Here is a 17,348-nt window from a genome sequence, read left to right as displayed (position 1 = left end):
ACATTGTGCAAATAAATGTGAATTTGTGAACTGAAATTCTGTAGACGATTCACCATTAATTCTGAAATTCAATCTATTCGGACATTTCACTTCATTTTATTTCCAGATCTGGAGAAATTACTGTATTTTTATACCTTATTACCACTAGGTGGCCAAGAAATTAATTTTTATACTGGTAGCATGTTGTACGAATCGCAAAACCCATCGATGCTCCATATGTACTCTAGGACTACTGTAGATTCAGGTTTTAAACAAAGCAGATTCCGTTCTTAACAATTCCACAGACACTACCATAGAATCCCTACAGTGTGGGAACAGGCCATTCGGCTCATTGAGTCCACACTGACCGTCCAAAGAGCATCCCACCCAGGCCCACCCCCTACCCCATCCCTGAATTTTCTACCCTCGACACTATGGGCAATTTAGCATGGCCAATCCACCTAACCTGCACATCTTTGGACTGTGGGAGGAGACCGGAGCACCCGGAGGAAACTCACGCAGGCACAGGGAGAATGTGCAAACTGCACACAGACAGTCGCCCGAGGCTGGAATTGAACCCGGGTCACTGGTGCTCTAAGGCAGCAGTATTGGTAAGAACACAGTTCAAAAGGAGGTTTCTCTCTCAACACCTAAGCTACAATTTTGAAATTGTAAGCATACACATTAAAATAATGCCGCATTTACACAAAAAAACATCAAGTTGGTACAAAATTGTCTGGCTTTGCACCAATGTTGAATTATTGTGTAAATCCAGAGTCTAAGGCCTAAACTGCAACATTTGATGCTTTTTAACATAAACTAGATAACGTGTGTAAACTTTGCTCTGTGATGGCTTATTTCTCATACTTCTGGCAGCTGGGAAGCTATGGTGAACAAATGTTGTCTTAAATAGTTAGCAGTTGAACTGCAAATGACACCTGTTCCTCCTTAGGCAGTTGTATTTAGAATGAGAAGTGAAATAGTTTCTGCTCACAAGAACTCTTTTGCATTGATGACTCGTTAACACCTAAATGTTACCCTAATTTGGTCAAGAACTGTTTCAATGGTGATCCTTTGAGGTTTTCATTGCAACCTTGCAGATTTCTACCATGGCATAAGCTGTCGTCTGGAGTATTTGAAGTGCTGACCCTTGCTCAGGACTAGAACAGTTCAGAAGAAGAGTCATACCCACGCTCAAAATGTTAACTCTGTTTCTGTCTCCTCAAACACTGCCAGACCTGTTGAGTTTCTCCAGCATTTTTAGAAACTTGGACCAACTGAAAAACATAATTTACGTTCTCAAGAAGGAAATCCTCCTCAGACTCCAGGTTCACATCTCATTGCAGCATTGGAACAAGATGACATGCAAATATGGGTCTGAATCAACTTGCTTTGTAATACAATCCTCATCTAAATATCCCTTGAAGCAAGTGACAGAACAAAATTATCCAATGTTAGAATTTGCTGTAGAATAACTGCAGTTTTCTCGTATTAAACCCAGTTGAAATAACTTCAAGAATCTTGAGTTATCACATGGTGTTTACTCACGGTTATCAGTCTGCGCTGTTGATTATTTTACACAGTAACACAAATCTGGAAACCAAGGCAGTCCATAAGGGCATAAAAAATAGGAGTAGGCCATTCAGCCCCTCAAACCTACACCACCATTCAATAGGATCATGGCTGAACAACATTCCTTATCCCCATAGCCCAGTCATGACCCTCATGATCCCCTCTTCATTTAACTTGAACAAACCAGGACCTAAGTGTCATAGTTTCTAACCTGCAGCATCATTTATATAAACAATCCGGTCATGGGTTATGCATCTGGAATATTTCAAGACTGGTGAAGTTCCTCAGATCTGATAATCATTTGTTAAGTTCCACATTGAAAATAAATAAAATGAAGCATTTCAAATGTAGAATTCAGATTACTTTACACAGGCTGAGAATAAGCTTCGTCAAGTCATAAAATAATTTATCTCTGAAGCATAGCAAAAATATTACTTTCAGCTAGCATGTGTTTTTATTCAATTATAGCTAGTTTTAAAGGTGTCTCGAACAATCAGTCAGTCAGTCACCATGGTACTTTTAAAGGATTTCATGTCCTTTATTTCCAAGGTTGCTTAAAATAACTGACATCACATAGATCCGGGAATAATCCAGAGTCAATGATAAGGGAACCACATGTCACAACTCTCTGTACAACCCCTGGGTGACATCTTGCTGCAATTTCAACATGGAATAAACAAACACAACCTTGGCTGTACTGAAAATACTCACCGGTGCTGACGATATTTTAAAACATGTTTCTTTCATATTGTAGTTTTTAAGAGAGATGGGACCTTACAGGTTTGAGCTTCATTAGTCTGCAGCAGCTGGAAGCTTAGAGAGATTGAGCAATGATCGTACAAAACGATGATTGAAGAAACAGAAGCAAATACCAACAAAGAGCTCCCTTCACAATTCTGGAATTGTGCACCTCACAAAAGATTGAGGCATGTATCCTTCATCAGCTGCCTCTTTTCCCAGCTTTATGATGGCTATGGTTTCAGGAGTAGGAATATTTAAGCCCTGAATTTACACTGAGGTGTGACCAGTTACTGTTCACAATGTGCATTTGGAAACTTGTACATTTTGGCAAATACATTAACAATCACTGATTAGTGTGTTGGAATATTTCAAAGATGTGTTTTGAGTGTGTTATGCACAAGACCATCAGGACTCCTCTTTGAAATTTTTGCTCATTATTCTCTTGGTCATACAATTAATAATCTTTCTGGCTGTCAAGCCTCAGAAAGAAAATCTTTCAGGTTGCACTGCAATTCCATGTAACAATGAGCTCACTTTCAAGCCTGGTTCTTGAAGGGATTTGCTCTTCACCACTTTATTTGCTCAAGAATAAATCAAACTAGCCACAGATAAAAACAAGTCTGTAACATGTTAGAATTCAGGTTTGAACTGATGCCAATGTGGTTTACTTCAAACTCCTGGTTTGGCCAAACCCTTCACCATTGCTTACAGATAAAGTGTGTGTCATCCTTACTTCAATTACAGTGGGCCAGGGAGGTAGCCTTATCCTGAACACACTTCCAATTGCGTGAAGTTAATCAGAGCTGACACTATAATCAAGTCAAGACAAGTCTTTGAATATGACTCATGCCAAGATTTGCTAAAGTTTGGATGAACAAAACACCACACACTCTCTTTGATGATAACAATGCTCCAAGATTCTCTAATTCAGACTCATCTATATGGCAATGTGGTTGAGTTCTTTCCTGCCACTCCACACAATTACCAAGTAAAGACAGATAGAACGGTCAAATATTGATTTTCTCATTCCCAGCCATCAGGTAAAATATTTATTGACTCAAATATTCAATTAACCAATATGCTGAAGCTGTGCTGCTGATCTCTGGAATCTCATGGACAACGGGCCCTGGTTGCATCTCTCACTTTGGGATGGTGTTCACTTGTAACACACACCGTGCCACAGAAACTGGGCTCATTGCAGGTCCAAGGATCAGAGCTGTTCAAACTATGTTCATAAAGGAAAGGTACAAGTTGTAATTGTCTCCTGAGTTTTCTGTTCAAGTTTGCTCCACTTTATTGTTGATGTTCCTGAAGCATACTTTTCCGTGTTTTTTTTGCCCCCGACTGACACATTTTTAATCAAAACTTTGTCAAGATGCTATTTAGCATGCCAAGTAAAGATGGAGTTAAATGATTGTCACATGATTCAGTTAAATGCAATTTGTGGCCAACAAATAAAGTGTGGACATATTCTCTGCATCCTTCACTACCCAAGGAACTCTGTGTAAGGAATGTGATATACCTGCTTGTCTTGTTCATGTCTCTTTACTAAGTGACTGCAACAGAGTTCCACCAAATGCAGGACAATGTCTTGCGAGTAATATCCCGTGAATAAGTAAATAAGAAGGAATAAACAACTCTCCCCTGAACAGGAGAGGTGGGTAGGGAAATATGGACTTCAGCCCAAAATAAGGACATGTTCCTGAAGCAGGGCTGCCAGTCATTCTGTGACAACATCCACAGTACTGTCCACAGAACATTACTGGGCCATTGCGGATAATTAATTGGCTTTTTCAGTCATTCACACCTCCCCCTCAACAAGGAGCTACAGTCCCCTTAAGTGTTACTGCCTCATCTGATTGTCTACATCTCAAATAAACATGCCACACACCAGGATCTCTGGGAAAAAACCTTACATGTGCCAGGAACCTCTAATCAAATGGCTTTCCTATCAAAACAAAAACCTCAGAATGGTTTTAATTTCAACACACCTAGAATTCAGGAAAAATGACATGTGTGGACAGTATTTGCAGGTTGCAGCACAAGGCTCAGAAAGCTCAGAGGCACTTTGCGTACAATTTGTGTGGGAGTAAGGTGATAAAATTCATGTTTCCAACAGAAACAGCTCCATCTCACAATCAACATGGACCTTTGTTCCCCGCACAATGACAGTGAAGAAACCCACCACCAAACAGAGTAAAGCAACCCCGCTTGATCAAAACTGCATCCAACATCTTACATATTCACTGCTCCCACCGCCAGCCATGTGTAGTATCTGTAAGATGCACTGCAGCAACTCATTAAGGCTCCTTCAACTGCTCCTTCCAAATCTAGAAGGACGAGGACAGCAGATACATGGGAACACCAACTCCTGCAAGTTCCCCTCCAAGCCTCTCACCCAGCCTGACTTCAAAATATATCACCGTTCCTTCATTGAGGCCAGGAGCAAAGCCTGGAATTCCCTCCCTAAGGGGCATTGTGGGTTTACCTACAGCACATGGACTACAGCGGTTCAAGAAGGCAGCTCACCACCGCCTTCTCAAGGGCAACTAGGGACAGGCATGAAATGCTGGGCCACATGCCCAGAGCAAATAAAAGAAGAGATGGAACCATGAGTGAGAAAGTGAAATAGCACAGAGCACTTGGGTGGAATATCTTTGGTGGCAAAATCGTGTTTAACAGTTCACTATGTTGGAGACTGCTTTCCATTATCCACTGATCCCTTAGGGGGAAACCCACATGAAAAAAAAGCATAAACAGAAACTTATTTCCTTTCAGGTTTGTTTATCTAATATAAATAATATAAAGAATGAAATGTAATAAGCTTCCAATCATTGCTTTATGAAAGGTTAAAAATTACAAAGATTTGTTGCCCGTGGGAATACATAATTTAATTTGAAATTGATTCCAGAACTTTCCTCTCAGTTATTTCCCACTTTCCTTTTACACATCGGCAGCTTGAACTTGCAATTTGAATAGACAGTACTCAGATAAGGAAGGGTATTAGATGTCCTCCCAAAATACTGCTAGAAACGCAAATTAAGGGCATTTCCTTTTAAGTCCATGACTCACCTCTTCGCCAGGATCCCCCTTTAGACCCTGGGTAGGGTCAGCAAACACAGCATGCAGAAGTAAAGGAGAGACACAAATAGAGGATTAGTATTAGATCAAATAAAAGACAGTATACTTATCAGCTCCTGTCTAAAGCAGCCTGCAAAAAGATATCTGCAGCCAATGACTATGCATTAGATCGTACTGCAACAAACCTCAAGCAAGCAGCACAGCAATAGGTTACACCCATCGTAACAATTCATTCTGAACAAAACTAAAACAGCCTGCATTAAAATGGCACCTTTAATTTAAGAAAGGTAGTGAAACCATCCCATGACACTTCAGAGCTGTAACCAAGAATGGTTTGCCATTCAGTCATTGAGCATCCTTGGAAATGGTGAACTGGAACATTTGCTCGCAAAGGGACAGTTGTTTAATCATGTCAATGACCAGGAGGCATCAAAGAGTGCCCCTATACCTCAACAGGAATCTGCACTCTGCCTCCTCACGCATCCTACACCAACCTGATACAGAATGTCACTGCTGAGGCTCCAGGGAATAGGGGACAATACTTACTTGAGGACAGAAAGGACTGCAGATCCTGCAAGCTAGAATAAAAAAAAAATGAGAGCCCTGAAGAAGAGTTCTGACACGAAATGTTGACTTTCCTGCTCCTTGGATGCTATCCGACCTGCTGTTCTTTTCCAGCTCCACATTTTTGTCAGGGGATGATAGTTGGAGGCATCTCCCTGCTAAAAGAGGCTTTGAAATCGTGAGAAACTCAGGAAAACAAATGGAAATTCAAACTCATGCAGCATGGGCAATTCTGGAGCCTCTGCAAAATTAGAGTCTGAGGGGATGAGGGAAAGCTCTCAGCTGGTTACAATCTTACCGAGCACAAAGAAAGGTGGTTGTTGGAGGTCAGTCATCTCAGCTCCAGGGCATCTTGCAGGTGTTCCTCAGGGGAGTGTCCTAGACCCAACCATATTCAGCTGCTTCCACAATGACCTTCCCTCCATCATAAGGTCCAAAGTGGGAATATTCACTAATGATTGCACAATGTTCAGCACCATTTGAGACTCCTCAGATAATGAGTCAATCCATGACCAAATGCAGGAAGATCGAGACAATATCTGGGATTGGGTTGAAAAGTGTCAATGGCCATCTTCCACAAGACAGAATCTAACCATGATCCCTTGACATTCAGTGGCATTACAACCACTGAAGCTACCATTATCAACATCATGGAGCTTACCAGAAACTGAACTGGACTAACCATATAAATCTATTGCTACAGGAGCAGGTCCCAAGCTAGGAATCCTGTGTTGAGTGACCCACTTCCTGTCCACCATCTACAAGGCACAAGTCGGGAGTGTGATGGAATACTCCCCACTTGCCTGGATGGGGGCAGCTCCAACAACACTCAAGAAGCTTGATGCCATCCAGGACAAAGTAGCCCGCTTGATTGGTACTAAACCCATCACTAATGCTCACTAGCAGCAGTGCCAAGCCACTCACCATGCTGATTTGAAAATATAACACTGTTTCTTGTGTCATTGGGTCAAAAACCAGGAACTCCCTCCCTAACAGCATGGTGGGTGTACCTACAGCACATGGACTGCAGCAGTTCAAGAAGGCAGCTTACCACCACCTTCTCAAGGGCAACTAAGCATGGGCAATAAATGCTTGCCCAGCCAGTGATGGCCACATCACATAGATGAATAACAAAAGGTATCTGGATTCCTTTATTGTCTCAACACTAGATGAAAACCACAGCTATCTTTGGGTCTTTCTCTTCACACTGACACCCATGAGTATTTGGAACTGTCTCGTGGAATGAGTAATTGAGATGGAAAAACCAAGGAATCGTTTAAGAAATGAGTGGATATAGAAATGAGGGAGAGGTGGGTTCGATAGGGTGTTCTCAGGGCAAGGCTTCTCAACATTGGGATTGGGACCCCCTGCCTGGTCACACTCTAACATTTTGTGAGCGTGAGCTCTGAGACTGCAATGGTCACTGTGGAGCTCTGGCTGAGTGATAACAGCTGTCCTCCTACTTAAACAGGTCCACTCTGTCAGTCCCCAATTTCCTGTCTCTCAGCCCCCAGACCCCACTCCTCCCCAATCCCCACTCTCCCAGCCTCCAACCCCTCTGTCTCAGCCCCCAACCACCCTCACTCTCAGGCCTTATCCCTCTTTCAGCTCCCAAACCCCTCTCTCTCAACCCCCTGACCCTGCACTCTCATTTCTCACTTGAGGGCTCACAACAATGACCAACCTTCGAGAGGGGGTCACAGTTGGAAATTATTTGGGAAGTCATGGTCTAGGCAGACCAATTATATGGGTTTCTTCATTTTTCATTAACCTGTGATTTTACAACATTCCATTCTTAATGGAATCACCTACTGCTGAGTTCACAGCTTCTCCAGCTGAAGTGGTCACACCTGGTATGTGTGAGCTCGACCAAGTGCCAGGAGACTATTCAACCATGGAAACCAGTAGCAGGTCCTCACTTGATCTCTGCACATTCAGCTTCTCAGCTCAGTTGCAGATTCTCCCAGCCTTACCCAGTGGTGACTGGGTCTAACTGAAATATTCCCACATGATTGCTTCACCTTCTACCAGCCAAACTAACTGAGTACAACATTCCGACCACTAACCTCCAGAGATCCTCTTCATCTAAATTGTCAATCTACCCAGATGAACTTTTATTCCAGTTTCAGCCAAAGCACAGAAAGATTCAAACCCAGGTCCTCTTTTGCTGATTGTAGCCAGTGCTGACAGTTGGCCATTCTGTTATATAGAAGCTCCACCTGAAATGTTTCTACGACTCTCCTTTACTAAGATTATCCTTAAAACCTACCACTTGCTCACCTCATATCTCATTATTTGCATTGCTTTATAAAATTTGCTCATTGGCTGGGGGTGTCACTGGTCAGGCTGATATTTATTGCTCACCCCTAATTCCCCTGGAACTGAGCAGCTTGCTGGGGACATTTCAGAGGGTAGTTAAAAGTAACCACAATGCAGGTGGTCTGGTGTCACATGTAGGGCATATACAGCAGACTTACCTTGTGAAAGGGCATTAAATCAGCTTTTAATTGAATTCAAATTTTACAACCTGTGTTGTGAACCGATGGAGTGCAAGATTACTTGCTCAGTGACATTATGTCTATACCACTGTCATGCTTTCTATCTTTCCTCTGAAGTGCCTTAGGACATTTGACCTTGTTAAAGGTGCTTCATCAATGCAAGTTGCTGTTGATAAGGTTAGGGGAGTTATATGACATTCATCATTTCAGTTGGTTGTAGGGCTAGAATTTACATAATATCTTTCAAAGTCTGATAAATTTAAACTTGCTTACAGCTTTATATTGTCATGCTAATATATTAAACATAAGCCAGTGAGTTAAATATAACGAGTGTCAAACAAATGCTACACTACTCATGCTTTTAAAAGCACATTTATCACATTATAAATTGGAGGGCATTGAAAGATTCAGATTCAACTTTGGCAATGTGGCAAATTAATGTCATATTAATGAGAATAGCTAGGGGCTTGTTTTTGACTGGCACAGATTCAATGGACTGAAGGATCTTTTTCTGTGCTGTAGACCTCTATGATTCTATTCCTCTACTAATGTAACAACATAGCACATGCTTGAAATTAGAAATTTTATAAACAACTCGAAGATTCTAGAAATACCCAGTAGATTGACTAGTATCTGTGGAGACAGAAACAGAGTTCACTTTTCAGGTCAATGATCTTTCATCGGAATGTAAACTTAAAATGAGAAATTGTCCATCTGAGAAGCTAACGCTGTTCCTCTGTCTCTCTCTGCAGAGGCTGCTGATACTGTGTTTTCTGTTTTTATTTTATACTAAACATCACGCTGGATTCCACCATAAAGAGGCAAACTGCAGAGATCAGTGGATCATTTTGGGGAATGGCTTGTGTTGCAGTGATGAGTGATTGATCAGGCCAATGTTGTTGTGTAACAGGCCTAACAATCTTTCACATGTATCTCCATCCAGCACTTCATAGTCTAACCTATGGACAACAGGGGAACTAATTGATGTGCCAAGTTTTAGTTGTAGCACAAATTGGTGAACTAAGTGACAATGAGCAAAAATAAAATCTCATGGTAATTAGCCACAAACTTTAGGGTAGATTATTGAGTGGTTTGCACTATATTAACTACATATTGTACATCTTGTCAGATATTCAACTCTGTTAAAGTCAATTAACTTAAAATAGAGTGCTGCACATAATGGGACTTCCAAGGTCAATCCAAGATCATTTCCTATTCCACAATCTCAGTAAAATGCTTGTACATTAATTTTCTGTCTGCATGGGTGGTTGGTTTTGTTCTTTAACTATTTAAATATCTGAATGCATACATTTGAAGCCTGTTTGCCCTTGGAACTGTAATGTAACTGAGCTTTTGAACTGGAAGTTTGGAGAGATCATTGTAATGATTTATTAATTAGAAAACTTCAATAGACGAAGCTCTTTGCAAGTTTTTTCTTTTCATTCATGGGATAAGGGTGTCGCTGGCTAGGCCAGCATTTATTGCTGGTCCCTAATTGCCCAGAGGCCGGTTAAGAGTCACTCACATTGCTGTGGGTTTGGAGTCACATGTAGGCTAGACCAGGTACGATAGCAGATTTCCTTCCCTAAAAGATATTAGTGAACCCGATGGGTTTTCCCTGACAATCAGCAATGGATTCCTGGTCATCATTAGACTCTCAATTCCAGATTTTTATTGAATTCAAATTCTATCATCTACCCAGGCAGGATTTGAATCACAGTCCCCAGAACATTATCTAGGTCTCTGGTTTAATAGTCCAGTGATAATACACTAGGCCGTTGTCTTCCCTATTATGTGCAGTAACCAGTTCTTGCCCTTCTGAGGTCCACTCACCAAAACCTAAATATAGTTTATGGACTTTCCTTAAAGGAGAGAAGGGAAAGAGAGCGTGTGCCTGTGACAGCAGGAGGCTCTGCCCTGCACTGACTCTGAGATTCAAGACAAGTGGCACCTCGGAGACTTTCAAAGAGATGGTGCCAGAAATGGTTAAGTATTACAAAAGCTTGCTGTTTATTGCAAGGACGCTTGCAACAGCATCTGCCCTCTCCTGCGGCACCTGAGATACAGCAACGGCAGACTTTATAAACTGAGCTGGTCCCCCTGGAATTTCCCCATTTAGTGAGTTACAGTAATAACAATTAATAGTCCTTCAGCCCACACACAGTTGGATCTTGTTTCCTTTTAAAGTAATGGGGGTTGGAATGGTTTTGTTTATTTTTACTAAATACCAGCTCTGTGATAAATGTGCTTATGAACTAAAGTATTCCTAGCACCTTTGCTTAAATACATACAATATTAAAATAAATCAAACCAGCTGCATGGCAATCAGGTTAGCATTCACAGCATTTACACAGCAATGAATCAAAATTCTAAAGAGGCTGTTCAGTGTTAGGACAGTGAGGATATCCACAATATTACATACCGAGGTCCCACCCATTACTCCTTGATGTTTCGGTAATGTTAGTTAAAGTAATGGATAAAACAACATGCTTCACACATGTATTTTACCCAATGAATTTACGAAGGAATATGGGAAATTATTTAGAGCCTTTGTTTATAAATGTATAAAAAACGAGGTACAAAGTTTTTCGGTGACACTCTGATCAGACAACTCAAAGATTTTATGTTGACAAACAGTAAACTGTAAAAGCTCCACAAAATGCATTTTATACATTATCTTTTGGATTCTCTGCAGTTGCAGCTGATTTGCTGAAGATTCTGCTTAGAGGGGAGAACTGTTCACCAAACAGCCCATTTACTGACTAATGCTTTAAAAGCAGCAGTTGCAATGCAGGTTTTAGGATAATTCGCAAATCAGAATCTCTGTTGTCACAGCAAGAAAACCTCACAAATTTCACAATAACCTCACCCAGATAAAAATCTCACTCGAAGGCAACATGACACTTGTCTTAAAATGCATACATTTCAGTTTGTAGCCCTAACTCTGTTGACAAGCTGGAGCCAGAAAAATGTGCAAAACGTTCTGAAGAAAAAGTGCAGTTAAGTGCTGCACTGTCAAATAAATGGTTTAAGGCTGCATTATCCTGGCATCTGAAATTAATTTTTTTTCTTTAAAAATGCTGCACAATGTCACTTTAGCAAAAGTCATCCATCTCTGTAAACCAGATGTTGTTCTGACCTTTTATAAATGTTTACATAATGATTCTTCAGGGAGAACATGACACTTCTAAAAATGGTGCCATTTATTTTTCAAAGGTTAGACACACACACAATAACTCTGTGCTTGTTAATGCAGATAAAATATCGCAACTGAATTTTAGTTGCGATGTGCCCAGTACGAAGGATATTGCAGCTTCAAAATTATTTTCTTTGACAGAATGAACAGCTGAAATCAGCATCTATTGTACCTCAGCAGCAATGCAAAGCATCACGATTATGTAATGACAAGGCTAAAATTAGATGCAAAAGTAAAACTCACCCTTCTCCCTGGTAGGCCCATGGATCCTTTGTTTCCCTAATAATCAATGTACAGTCAGAACTGCAAAGGAAGAGTTTTTTTGCGATTTCACCCAAAAAAAAGATGGTCACCTGCACACTCGGATGTCCAGCAAAGTCAATGCCCCCAAATCACAGAGCAAGCATTCCAGTATTTATTGTTCGCTTACAAACAGCATGAAAGGCTTCCCATTAGATGCTGGGAATTAATGCTTTACACACCAAACTACCAGATGGTGAGGCCAAGAGTTAACTCTCAGGGAGAAAAAGCCCTTAGCCCGAAACATAAAGCTGGAAATATGATGGCTGTTTGCTAAGACCACACCACCAGTTAAATAAGTTTCCACCCACAGCCTAGAAACAAACGTAGCAAGAGCAAAGGTAATACTTTTGCGGAGCAGTGTTGGCAAAACATTTGGATTAGAACGATGAAGGGAATGGCTAATATTTATGTTTAAATATCTGAGACATCAGTCCTTGAGATTGGTCATCCTAAGGAAGGTCTTTTATTTCCCTCTATTTTGGTAAAATTAAAAATGAAGTATATGAATTAATTAATGAGACTAAGCAGAACTGGATTGCAAGTTAATGAGAGGCAACAATCCACAAAGCAGCAGAGAACAGAGAAAGAATATTAAAAAAAAAGAAAAGAAAGTGCAAACATAGCTTTTGAACAAGAGAGGAGAGAATGGTGCAGTTAAAAGCTAATTACCGGAAAGCCATCTCTTCCTGGAGGTCCCTGTAAAGAACAAAAATCAGTAGAAAGGAGGAAAGAAATTAACACAGTACATACATAGCACTATAAGCCAAAGGATTAATGTTAAGGTTATTACTCTTTTGCTTAAGTAAGTACGAAGTTAAAATGTACACTAAGATGCAAAAGATAGTGTTCATCCATTATCACAATTAATTAACAAGAATAATATTAAATGAAAGGACTAAGAAAAGGTTATGATGGTACTGGAAAGATTTAGCAGCAACGGATTAATATCTAAAATACAATACACTATTTAGACAAAATGTATTTTTCTTTACCCAACCTGTTCCCATAGGCAATACTGGCCAATTGTATACTTACAGCAGCCCCTGTAAACATAAGAACAGAGAGGAGAACGTGTTATACTCCTGAAATATTCTTCATGGAATTAATACAAGTATTGACCCAGACTTAATTAACTAATTGCATATTTTAAAAAAATTGTTGAATGACAATTCAGACCAATAACTGTAAAAGTATTTGTACAAGTCAGACAGAAACAGAACTGGGATCATCTTTTGGATTTCATGACACTGCCAGCATTTTAGGATGTTGCACACTTTGGTTCATTTGGAACAGAGAAGATTCCCTTTAAGATGCTGCCAATGGGGCAGTCCAATGCCCAGCCCATTGTTGGCACTTCAAGCCAACTGGCACACACTCTGCCTCTCTCCAGGGAGGTTAACACACTCCACCAATTAGTGCCATATGCCCAGCACCAGATTGACACCAACTCAAACCACTGTCATTCAGGGCCCCTTGACAGATCATTACAGGTGGACAAATATAAAAAGAGTCGACATTTGAGTCTTTTCGCATTGTGAAAATTTCTGGAAACCATGTCTTGTGGCAATAGGCTACAAAATATCTACACTACATACAAGTATTTGTAGCAGGAACTACGATTATTATTCTATTATTTGTAGCACATCGATAAGAATCAAAATCACTATGAACATTTCCCATTTAAATCGTTCAATTGTCCTTTCCAGCAAGCAACCTTGTTCATGTGGTAAAACCCCATGACTTAGATTGTCTGTATTGTTGCTGAAACAGTACTAAGTGAAACAGCCAAATTAAAGTAATACAAGTGATTCTTCTTCCATGAATTAAGGTGCTCGACTCTGGGTCCAACGCTATGTGATCATGGAGGTGGGAAAAAACAAGGAAATTACCCTTTATCCTCCAAATATGCCATTGAAAATCAAGGAGGGAAAAATAGGGAAGATTGAAAAGCATTTGGCTGAATCTATTTAAGAGGTAAACATCTCAAGACTGAGTGAATACAGTCTGGTGTCCACTGTTAACAAAGACACACATAAATCCTGGGAGTTAGCTCCCCTCGGGAATGGGGAATGAGTTCCAGCCTTTTACCTGCTTTATTCATAAAATCATTGCGAAAATAAACAGCCAATTTGTGCAATTTCAACAAACTAGCTCACACCTTGCAAAGGGCATCCATCACATTTCAGTAACTTAACTGAATGTAATTGGTAACAGATTCACATTAACAACTCCTGTGCTGATTTCTTCACACACCTTCTAGAAACAACAGCTGAACTGAATTAATACTAAAAAGCATAATTTGCACCTTTCAAAATCCTACTCAAGAAGTCAGTTTTGGACTTGGTAGATATGGGAAGTTTGGGAGCCTTAACCATACAGTGATATTTATCCACACTCCTATACTTCTACAACTGAATGATTGACAAGTACAGCATCTCGAAACCGGTAACCTCAGGACCGAGGCTGTTCCGGGTTTGGGAGCTTCCCGGTTTCCGGGTCGGGTGGCCTGGGTCAAGGATTGTTCAAACCCACTCGGAATGTGGGAAAAGACAGGCACACAAAACCAATAACCAGTCAGCACAGCATGGCACCAATACAGCACTGGGAAAGTTATTGTACTCATCTTGGAGTAATTAAACTTCACGTGTACTGGTTTAAAAAACAAGGTCTAGTTTTTGGATGTTGCTGGTTTATGGAGAGTCAGAGCTGAAACACTATGCCTGTATTCTACACCTTGTTATCTCAGACTCCAGCATCGGCAGTTCCTATTATTTCCTAGCTAGAACTTTGTTGCTTTGTCACAATGTTGCCTTACTAAGTGGGTTGCGTGAATAATCTATCTGAAAGGAACATATTCTGTGTAGGGCTGAATCTGTAGCTCCTAGTGAGTGAGTTTGGAGCGAGGAAGGGGATTTAATAAGGTTGGTGTCCCCAAACCCCACAGTCCTCCTGCCTCCACTCGAATTAGATTCTGGATGGGGAGGCCCAGGTCAACCTTCCTGTCCAACTGCCAGTTGTGGTCTTTAAGTAGTTTTTTTAAGGATCCTTTGAAGCGATCAGCCTGCCACGACTTGGTTTAACCAAGTGGTGAGTAGGCCTGTTGTTAACTGGTGTGCCTGTGGGTCAGCCTGTGTAGGAAGCTGTTACCGTATGGGTGGGATTGGACACAGGCCATGTCACTTGGCAGGGCCTTCCCTGGGAGAGGCACCAGGGGTCTCTGATCATCCCTCCAACCAGCTGGCCAGAACCGTACCACCTCAATCATTAAGGTATTGCCCAGAGAATCTGGCACCAAATACATCAAAGTAGCATTCTATAATTCACTTGTTTCTGAGTTCCCTTTCTCTAAGATGTGGAGGAGCCGGTGTTGGACTGGGGTGGGACAAAGTCAGAAGTCACATGACACCAGGTTATAGTCCAACAGGTTTATTTGAAATCACAAGCTTTCGGAGCGCTGCTCCTCCGTCAGGGGAAATGTTCCTTCAGTGTCACGTACCTGGAATACCTCTGCGACCATGTCTTCCCTTTTCTCCTGGTGGTCCTAGAATGGAAACAGTAGGCAGACTGTTAGCAAGTGGGGAATATAAATACATTTACTTGCGTGTGCAAGTACCACATCCTATTTACTAAAGTGACAATTAAAACACAAATTGTTGTCAAATTTTAAAAATGTGACCATCCACTCCATTTAAAAATCTTCTTGTTTGTCACTTGGCTTGCACCACCTCTGATCTTCAATACTGATGCAGCTCACCAGTTTAAGTGCAGATATATGCAGCCCTTCCCTAGAGCTAGCAATACCAGCAAAGGATATACGTATCATTCACAGTTCCGAATGCCAGGGGTTCACTACACTCAGCAATACTATGCTGCTTTGGGTTATTGATTAACCTGCCTGGTTGATGGTCTGTTCTCAAACAAAAGATATCTAATAACATGTGCTTTAGAAATACTTGAGATTTTGAAAAAGAAACAAATATTTCCAAAGATCTTGAGGCTTTAAAATCCACATCTTCCTACATGACACATAAATTTCCCCAAGCACATCAAACAATCATTAAGAGTGTCTAATAGCTTTTCCAAAAGAGTGCAAACAAAAGCAGCATTTAAAGTGGATAGAGCGTCGTAGTCTAATTATAAAAGCACTTAATTAAATACGTACAAACTCTCCTGATGTAAATCATGTGCATCAATTGTTACAAAAACCTGTGATAAAACAAAACACTGACTTGGATGCAGAACCTATCAGTGATAAAGATTGCTATAATCTAAAATGTGTAATTGCATATAATTCACAGAACAATGTCAGCATTACTGTATTTGAGGTGCTAAGCAAATGCTTACTTTGGAAAAGTACTATTTATTTTATAGACTTCTATTATTCGTATGGAATAAATCACCATTCACAGCATTAGGTGTCTACAGTAATCAAAAGGTTCCTTTCAGTTTCAGTTAAATGCTAGCAATTTTAATGTGGTCACATTTTGACATGGCCTAAGTATGAATTGCATGTTGAATGAACCATGACTCGGCTACATAATGAACAGTTCATTCACGGCTTTCAGAGCGTGTAATAGTTCAATCAGCCTGGACTTACTGCTGGAATGTAACAACTGATGTACTGATCCGTCCCATTTCTGGATGGAGCAAAAGTGTTTTCACAAGGCTCAACTGTTGGATACAAATATTTTCACAAGGTATTTCAAGATATTCCATCATTATTACACTGCATCTGTCAAAATGAAGATCCTTGTATTGCAAACTCCAGGAACAGGGATAGTCACAATTGAGGATAAATAACAGGAGCTGAACACTTCTTCTGCAGACCAGTATTGTGTATGAAAGGCTCTGTCTCCTGGATTATATTTAAACATTTGAAACTGTCAATAATAATTTTTAAGATTCTCCACTGTCAGCTCGTTCTTATACTTTATTTGGCACAGCTTTGCAGCAAGGTGGAGTTAATTTTCCACTCAATAATTAGGGAAGAGAGTGTGATCAAATATATTAATTAGTTGGGAAATATTTAACAAAGACTTTTTTTGGAGGAAAGTATTGTGCCTTGGCTTTAGGAAGGATGAGGAGACATTCTCAGGGATTCCCTTTAGTTATTCGATTCTCCCCAGCAAATTCGCCCTTCTACACTCTGGCCAGTCAGTGCCCAATGCTTGTGAAGTAAAAATGAACAAACCACCATGTGACATGGAACAAATCTGTGACTCTACTGCCTCCACACAGAAACAAAGCTGCCATACACTTACCCTGGAATGGCAATTCAACATTAGGGCTGAGGGAAGCAAAATCCGAGACAGTGGTTGGGTTAACAAGGTGTAGAGCTGGATGAACACAGCAGGCCAAGCAGCATCAGAGGAGCAGGAAGGCTGACGTTTCGGGCCTAGACCCTTCTTCAGAAA

General features: G+C 40.7%; 1 protein-coding gene across 6 annotated transcripts in view; it reads right to left on the bottom strand.

Annotated features, from left to right (window-relative positions):
• The window catches only part of LOC109915949 (collagen alpha-1(XIII) chain-like), a 217,392-nt gene that overhangs the window by 100,151 nt on the left and 99,893 nt on the right, over positions 1-17,348 (bottom strand). For 5 of the 6 annotated variants that reach the window (XM_048616393.1, XM_048616392.1, XM_048616394.1 and 2 more), the window contains exons 3-7: positions 15,431-15,475; positions 12,970-12,977; positions 12,604-12,630; positions 11,875-11,910; positions 5,365-5,391 (exon numbers count right to left, since the gene is read on the bottom strand). In XM_048616393.1, the coding sequence (XP_048472350.1) occupies positions 5,365-5,391; positions 11,875-11,910; positions 12,604-12,630; positions 12,970-12,977; positions 15,431-15,475 (143 nt within the window). The remainder of the gene's footprint in view (positions 1-5,364; positions 5,392-11,874; positions 11,911-12,603; positions 12,631-12,969; positions 12,978-15,430; positions 15,476-17,348) is intronic. The other variant, XM_048616397.1, reaches the window with a different exon arrangement.

The sequence above is a fragment of the Rhincodon typus genome, chromosome 34 (assembly GCF_021869965.1).
Source record: "Rhincodon typus isolate 14 chromosome 34, sRhiTyp1.1, whole genome shotgun sequence".
Lineage (NCBI taxonomy): Eukaryota > Metazoa > Chordata > Chondrichthyes > Orectolobiformes > Rhincodontidae > Rhincodon > Rhincodon typus.
The sequence above is the reverse complement of the archived record's forward strand: the minus strand, read 5'-3'. Positions and strand labels throughout refer to the sequence as shown.